This window comes from Diaphorina citri, unplaced genomic scaffold (assembly GCF_000475195.1).
Source record: "Diaphorina citri unplaced genomic scaffold, Diaci psyllid genome assembly version 1.1 scaffold90537, whole genome shotgun sequence".
Classification (NCBI taxonomy): Eukaryota; Metazoa; Arthropoda; class Insecta; order Hemiptera; family Psyllidae; genus Diaphorina; species Diaphorina citri.
This window is the reverse complement of record NW_007467515.1, coordinates 6113-13868: the sequence shown is the minus strand read 5'-3', so window position 1 is coordinate 13868 and position 7756 is coordinate 6113. Positions and strand designations below refer to the sequence as shown.

General features: G+C 37.7%; 1 protein-coding gene across 1 annotated transcript in view; it reads left to right on the top strand.

Annotated features, from left to right (window-relative positions):
- LOC103524067 (NADH-cytochrome b5 reductase 2-like) overlaps positions 1-7756 on the top strand; it is a gene marked incomplete at both ends in the record, with an annotated part of 19964 nt that overhangs the window by 6105 nt on the left and 6103 nt on the right. Inside the window, 3 exons of the mRNA XM_008489074.2 lie at positions 2503-2740; positions 3068-3186; positions 3833-4040. Coding sequence (XP_008487296.2) covers positions 2503-2740; positions 3068-3186; positions 3833-4040 — 565 coding nt within the window. The remainder of the gene's footprint in view (positions 1-2502; positions 2741-3067; positions 3187-3832; positions 4041-7756) is intronic.

Here is a 7756-nt window from a genome sequence, read left to right as displayed (position 1 = left end):
AAATGACATCTCTCCTTTTTAGACATATTGTATCGTATGGATGGGTTAGACCTCCCTAGTTTTGCGTATCCATATTTAAATAGTAATGGATATATAGATGTTTTGATAATCCATTCATTGATTATTTTTTTTGTTTGTACGTATGGATGTATGTATGTATGAAACTTACCTTGTAATCTTATTATTCCTTCATTAAACAAGTCACTATCGATAAAAATCTCAATCGGTACGTTCACTTCATTAATTTCTTATTTTATGTAATTAACATCGTTTTAGTTAATGTAAGTTTACGTTTGAAACTCTACTATGTTTTGTTTTTTACAGGTACCTTATTTTCTTTTGTTGTTTACGGTACTAGTTAGAAACATCCAGTAGAGATATACTGGAACGATTTTGACATGTTTCCATAAGAACCCGTAGACTATCTCATCTTTCTTGTATTATTTAGTAACCTTGTGGTGTAAAAGAAAAGTTGTTGACAAAAATTTTCGATCCTTAAAACAAAAAACGTACATCAATAGAGAATTAAATTACGTGGATGTAAGAATAAGTTTCGAAGTAAAAATTACTAATCGACAATGGGTAGTTTAATATGAAATTGATTAAAATAGTCAATAGTGGTTGGTTTCGTATATTTTCATACGAGTTCACCATCCGTCTTCTACGCCTGTTATAAATGAATGATTAACTAGATATTTGAGAACTCAAGGGTAGTATTTTGATAACACATTGTCGTTTTCTTACAGAAAGAGACTACTTCTAGTGACTACATTATTAATTCAAGAATTCAGTATTTGTTGATTAGTAAGAAAAGTTGTCTTCGTCTCCGTAAGAAAGAAAAAGAGAGAGAAAAAACTAAACCAAAGAACCTTATTATCTTATACTGTTTAGGTTGGTGTTTGATGTTTCTGGGTGTGGATACTTTTTAACAACCTTTGGCGGATCTTTTATTTTTATTTAGTACAATGTCGATTTTATTTTACATAATACGACATTAACATAAAAGAGTTTTGTGAAATTAGATCAAATGACCTAACACTAAAAGTTCACTTATTCCATTCATCCTAGTCATCCACCTACTTTTATCCCAACCGTTGTTTTTATTAATTAGAGACAAAGAAAATAAGTTTTCCTTTAACTTTGTTAAAAAAAAAAAAAAAAAAAGAACCTTATTAATAACTTGGTTGGTGTTTAAACTAAGGTATTTAAAATCATCAATTACCATCTAGTGTAGTTGTTATTTCTCTATCCATGTTAGATTTAATTTTATTTATAGGGTCTTAAATTAAGTAAAAACATTTCCAGTATTTAAAATGAATGATTTTAAGTCATCGAATGTTAAAGCTTGAATGACTTTGGGTGTAACACTTTAGATAAGTAACCATGGAAGTTTACTTCTTTACAGAGGTCATCCAATTGTGACTTTTTCATTAAGTACAGGTCTATATTTTCCCTACAAATTTTGTGACTTCTTCATCCAGGTTGACCCAACCTTTCTATTGTCAGTGAAAGTTGTCGAGATATTGTTCTTGAACCCAAGAGAAGTTGTACTTGTAAACTTATTCGCCCATGCGTTGTTCAACTCTCACAAGTTATACTCATGCTTATCATAATGATCAATGTACCTTAGAGTCGCTCATACTTTTAATACGCTTCAGTTCAAAATTCTACAATAAGTAACCATAGTGTTCATGGATGATTGATCTTACTCTAGTTGCTCAATGAAACGGAATAAAACCTTTTATCCTTTTTACCAAATTTTTTCTCAATGGCCCCTTTTATCAATAAATCCTCATTTCAATAGTCCTAGTTTTAGAGAAAAAAAAAACCCTTGAAACTTTGTACAACTTTACAACCGTTAAAACAATTTTACAAAAAATTTTTCCAACGGGTAACCAATTATGTTCCATCGATAATTAATAAATCTATGATACTTAAGTATTTGAAATTGGAAATGAGATATTTTTTAATTTGATTCATTTTAGTGCTATTATAAGTAATGACTGTATTCTTGCCAATAGGCCATAGGGATAGTGAGCACTTCATTTAAATCAAAGGTTACTTTTGGGCCTGCAATGCCTGCATGCTTATAACTTGGTCATTCTTGTGAATGTCAAATAAAAAAGTTTCACTTGCATCAAGTTATTACCAATATCGATACTGTAGCAATTACCTATGTCGATTTCACACAAATGCTAGGTCGCGGGTTCGATTCCCACCCGGGGACAAACTTTATCCTAATCCGATAAGGTTCGTTCGCGGTTTTGCGGGACGATACCTAAAGGTGTGTCCAAACATAGTCGATCGATGGGATGAATCTATGTTATCAAGGCAGTGTGGACGGTTCAGTCGACATCGATCGACGGCCGGTCGACTGTGTGTGGACACACCTTAATACCTAATAAACCGTACCTACCTACACGTAATTGGGAAATCGTACTTTTCTGGTCAGCGCGCAGCATTCTGAGTTTCTGACGCGTACCAATATCTCATTTTTTCCAGAGTGTCCCCTCCATTTTGGTGGGTGTTGGTCTCATCGTTGTGGTCGGATTTATCATATCCGCCATTCAAGAATCCAAATCCAAAAAGAAGGACAAAGCCTCGCGTAGTTCTAAGAAAGAACTGAAAACCTTGGTGGATCCGGACGTCAAAGTCCCACTCAAGCTGAAGGAGAAGATAGAAATCAATCATGATACGAGGTGTTTCCGATTTGAATTGCCGTCTGCCGAGCACGTCCTGGGTAAGCAAGTCATCGGGTTCGATGCCCGCCATCGACAAAAAAAAAAAAATCCGATTGCAAATATTTTAACTCCATTTCAAAGGGTTTCTTTCTGGTGTTCTCGTGTTGTGTCAGCACCTGAATCGGAAGTAGGAAGTTGTATGTCTCTACTTGCTGATCTGATGAGACATGAGAGATATACTACGAGATGGCGAACACAGCTTACTTATACGAGCCCAATTGTTTCATTGTTACGAAATAAATCATTTTCCCCCCTTAGTTAAGTATCTCAGGACAACTATACAGAACATAATGTATAATAGCCTCCCTTTCATTTCGCATGGTTAGGTTTGCCAATCGGTCAACATCTATCGCTGTCAGCAACAATCAATGACGAGTTTGTGGCCAGAGCTTACACTCCTGTTACTTCCGATGAACATCATGGCTATATGGACTTGGTTGTCAAGGTAAGACTTTATTAGGTCAAACCCGCAACCTAACGCTGGTCGAACCCGCAATTATTTAGATAGCTTAGCGCATAATTACGAATTCATATAAAGTTCTCACCCGGACGGGAATCGATCCCGCGCCCTATCACTTACAAGGCAGACATGCTCCCTTCCCAGCGAACTAGGCTGCTAAGGTTTTGCTTCAAATGGAAAATAATTGAATTTTTCTCTGTAATCCCTTGTCAACTCGATGATGTTGATTGATGTTTTTATACAGATGGATTAAAAATATCCCGACATCTCTAACTGACCAAGTAGGCAATATTGAATAGTTTTCAATATACATAGTGTTCACTGAATGTTATGTAAAGGAGCATTTTCCCTCTGTATTTCTTGAGCCTCGGACCAGGGACACTTTCAAATCTTTCGATGTACCATTATTCTACATCCTAAAATGACTCTCTGCAAAGTCTGATCGACTTGGATTTTTTTTTTCTAGTCATTCTAACCTTATGGACTTTCGCGCCGAAAATTAAGTTAAGTCATTTGATTTAAACCTTGGATTCACCAATCTGATTGATTAACAATTCCAAAGTAGTTTAAAATCTGATTATGGCCCTGGGCATAAGATCAGTAAAGAAATAAAACCTGTGTCGTTTTTCAGGTCTACTTCAAGAACGTGCACCCCAAATTCCCGGACGGTGGTAAGATGAGCCAGTTCTTGGAGAACATGAAAGTGGGAGAGCCAATCAACGTGAGCGGACCCCGAGGTCGTCTGGCGTACTTGGGCAACGGAGAATTCCACATCAGGGCCGTCAGCAAAAAGGATCCCCCCACCAACTTGAAAGTGACCCAACTCTCCATGATTGCAGGTAAAATCTGAATCTGAAAAATTACTACCTACGTGTTGGTTTTTTTTTTTATTATTATTATATCCATTGGAGTATCGATAGTGTAATCTTACTATTTACTTATGATAACAGGTGATTAGTTTGTACGGAAGCCCCTCTTCTTATATAAGTAACTCTTCGTTAGTTTTGCTGTAGTATCTTTATGAATTAGATATTGTTCTCTAAGTTTGAAGTTATTATAGGATAGAGAGTATTGTTAAAGGTGAAGAACTTTGTGTTATCATAATACCCAAATCTCAAAAGGTTTTGTCTGTATTCTTTTAGTAAAAATCAATTGGCCTATTTATATTTCTTTTGACCTAAGATATGGTATAGCGTTAATCGTTCCATCTTCTAATAATCGACTGGCCTGAAATTCATAGATGTTTCTGGTCGTCATCTGTACCTCGACGACGTGTTGTTTCGGTATTCTACGCTTATTTGTGTATATAGTTTCACGTGTGAACGTTCTTATCTAGATCCCATCTCTGGTGATTAAGATGTGTGTCATCTTTGATAAGTGGTTATCAGTAGTTGATAGAGCTTATACAAGTGACTGTTTAGGTATCCACCTTGTATGGTAAGCTACTGCTAAATTGCTGTAACCAACGCGCACGCTGAGAGTCTGGGCTGGGTTTCTACTTTCTCGAACGGCGGGGCTATGTCTATTGAGCGAGGCTCGTCAAAGGTCGCTGTACACTCTGCTCTGTGGTATGTTCCTCGACCGTGTCTGGGCTCTTATGAGTTTGGTGTTTCCCTCTTATCATCTGTCACGTCTGTCCTCGCTGGTTCTATATTCTTCGCTTCTCTTCCTGTCATTCGTTGATGGCTTAACTTCACCGTAATCTTTACCTTTTCGTGCAAACGGACCACCTTCACGTTTTGTGTCATTACGTCTGTTTGTTCTTCATTTTCGTTTTGTTTGCACTGTCAACTATCATGGTTTTCTACTCGAGCAAATCTACACTGAATTCACTACAGAGTGAGCGGGGACAACGAGGAAATATTATTTTAACACCATGATTGAAGTTCACATTCGTATTGGTAACTAGATGAGGTCATCATAATGGATACCGAAAGTACTCTCATGGGGACATAGAGATGAGGGTGGTACATAACAAATCTCAATTGGTTAGAGTATAGATCTGAATTCATTGTATTCGATCCAGTGAGTCAATCCCACAATGTCTTAAGTCATCTTTGCATTTTATTCGGACTATCTCTACTCAAATCTTGACCACTTGAATTAAAGTTTCATGTTTGGTTCAAGCTTCTCTTCCTACTCTCCGAGTACTGTTAAAGTCTTTCATGGATTGGTTTTACCGAATTGTCTGATGAATAGAATGTATGTTGGTTTCAATTATAATGTTACCTGGTCATCCATTGAGCGTGTTTAACACTTGTTCTTTCAGTGTTGTGGAGTTAAATCCCAAGGAATTAAGTAGTCGGGATATAATGAAAAAATAAACATCAATTTGATGCACACACTATCTATTGTTATTTACATGACCTTATTTGTTTACGTTATTTCAGTGGTATATAATTTAATTATTGACCAAACTTGATTTATATATGACCTGTCCTTTTCGTCTTCCTAATTGAACTCAAGTTTCTAGAGTTTTGCAACTTTTCCATCTTTGAAACTTAAGAACTGTGGTTCCAACGGTGCTTAAAAAAAGGGGAAAGTTTCCGTAAGAGTCAGGACGTTTATTTTAATTATATAACGCTTATTTAATTAAAAACGAGGTATTTCAACTTCGCCCACCCCTGAGATTTCCTTCCAATCGAGGGTTGTGTAGGTGAAAAAATACGAGGTACTTTTCCTCCTTACTAAATTCTCAAGATTACCGACCTTCGAAGCTTTATTAGAAATAACCCTGAAGATGTGGCGTGCCTCGGAGTCGGGGTCTGAAAAAAACGGGCGCGTACATCCTTTATAAAAAAATATCTTCGACATAAAATGATAGCCTGAAAAAAAAAACAGGTGGTGCATAAAAATACAGGATGGCAGGTGGTTTCAGAGCGCTGCATTAACGCGCTGGTGGAACAACGAAGTAGCATAAAAGTTATAAAGTGACCGAAACGGACTGTCTCCGGAAGACTTCATTTTAAAACGGTAAAAAACTACTTTTTAAAGGTCTTACATTTGCCAGAGAGGACTATTCCCTCTACTAACAAAAGTTATGTACCAAAAACACCCATTTGTTGGTACCTTTACGAACCCTCAGGCCCACAACCTTCAACATCTTAAGTATAGAAGAACCACCTTAGTTTTTTTTCAAGCTATCAATTTCTTGGTCGAGATGTATTAATGGACTCATGGTCTTGGGCAAAAATAGACTTTGAATCATTCTTTTAGCATCGAAGAGCGACATAAGGTTAAAAAAGATCCAAACGAACGTTCGTTTCAACTAGTAATTCCTCCCCGCCGGTGTGTATTCCTGGGGTTTAATAGGCCCCTTCACCCTTTGTCCTACAAGCCGTTAGATAAAGTCGACTCTGCTTAGGCCACGACATAAAGGTTGGACTTGCATGGCTTTAGTTTAAGTATTATCCCTATAGTACATTGTTTTTTTAAAGTTATAGAGTTTGATAAACACAATTTTGTCTCTGAAAAATGTTCGAAGAATATTTTATCTATAGTGTCGTGAATTTCACGGAGGAAACGTTAGTATAAAGTATAAAGTGCGACAATTACGGTGGTGACCAGAAATGAGCTAATTTCATCGAGTTAACAGGAGTTCTCCTACTCACGTGGGGCTTTGAGGTTCGTCTTTTTGAAGCTGGGCACACTATGGGGTGAGCGGTGCCCTCCAAAGAAACTATGATCCTACATAATCCTACGTGAAATAAACCCTGGGTGTAAAGCCAAAAGTCTGCATGATACCACACGTTTTACGACCCGTTCTCCCTGAAAAATCCAAGGTAAACTCGTCTTACTCTGCTGGTCGACTTTGAGGGTATGTGTTTTTCGGGCTAAGACTCCGAATCCACATCCCCGATCTGTCGGACGGATTTCCTACCCCAAATGTTCGAAGATGCTTACAGCCACTAGGTTCCGGTTATTAAGAGGAAATGGGTAGAAGTCCAGATAGGTGACACATGGGTGTCAAACTTGACTAGGCCTAAAAACCGTGCGTCGGAGGAGGTCAAGAAGTGCTTCGTCTTACAGGAAGAGCCTAACTAACCGTTTCTACTCTGAGTAGAACCACAATAGCCATCCCAGGAACCACTACACTGCTTGGTCGACTTCGTATCCTCACTATGGTCAAGGTGGACTTCCTACTTTCCTTACTTTAATCAAAAGATAAACTCTCCAAACTATCTCCCTTCACATTGAAATGACGATTCCAGGACAGTAAGGCCTTAGTTTCTCTCTTCCTTCTGTCCTATCCTCTTTCGGTCGGCAAGTTCTATTTTAAGCGGGATCCGCCCTTAGCTTGTGCGCTGGGTCACGAATGTTCCATCTGCGCGGTGGTTGGTTCGATTGATCGGACCGACCCACTTGAAATCAAAATACTGTCGTTGAGTGCGAGTCTGGCACACCGCCCTTTTTGAATTTTGAAGTCTCAAACATGAAGTCTGGGTCCAGAGAGTTAGCCAGACTATATGGAGCCAGAGTTATGAAAAAGGTAGGATAAGATGAAAGAAACTAAAGCCCTGGACGCAAGAATTTTACTAGTTTGATTTTTTTTTTT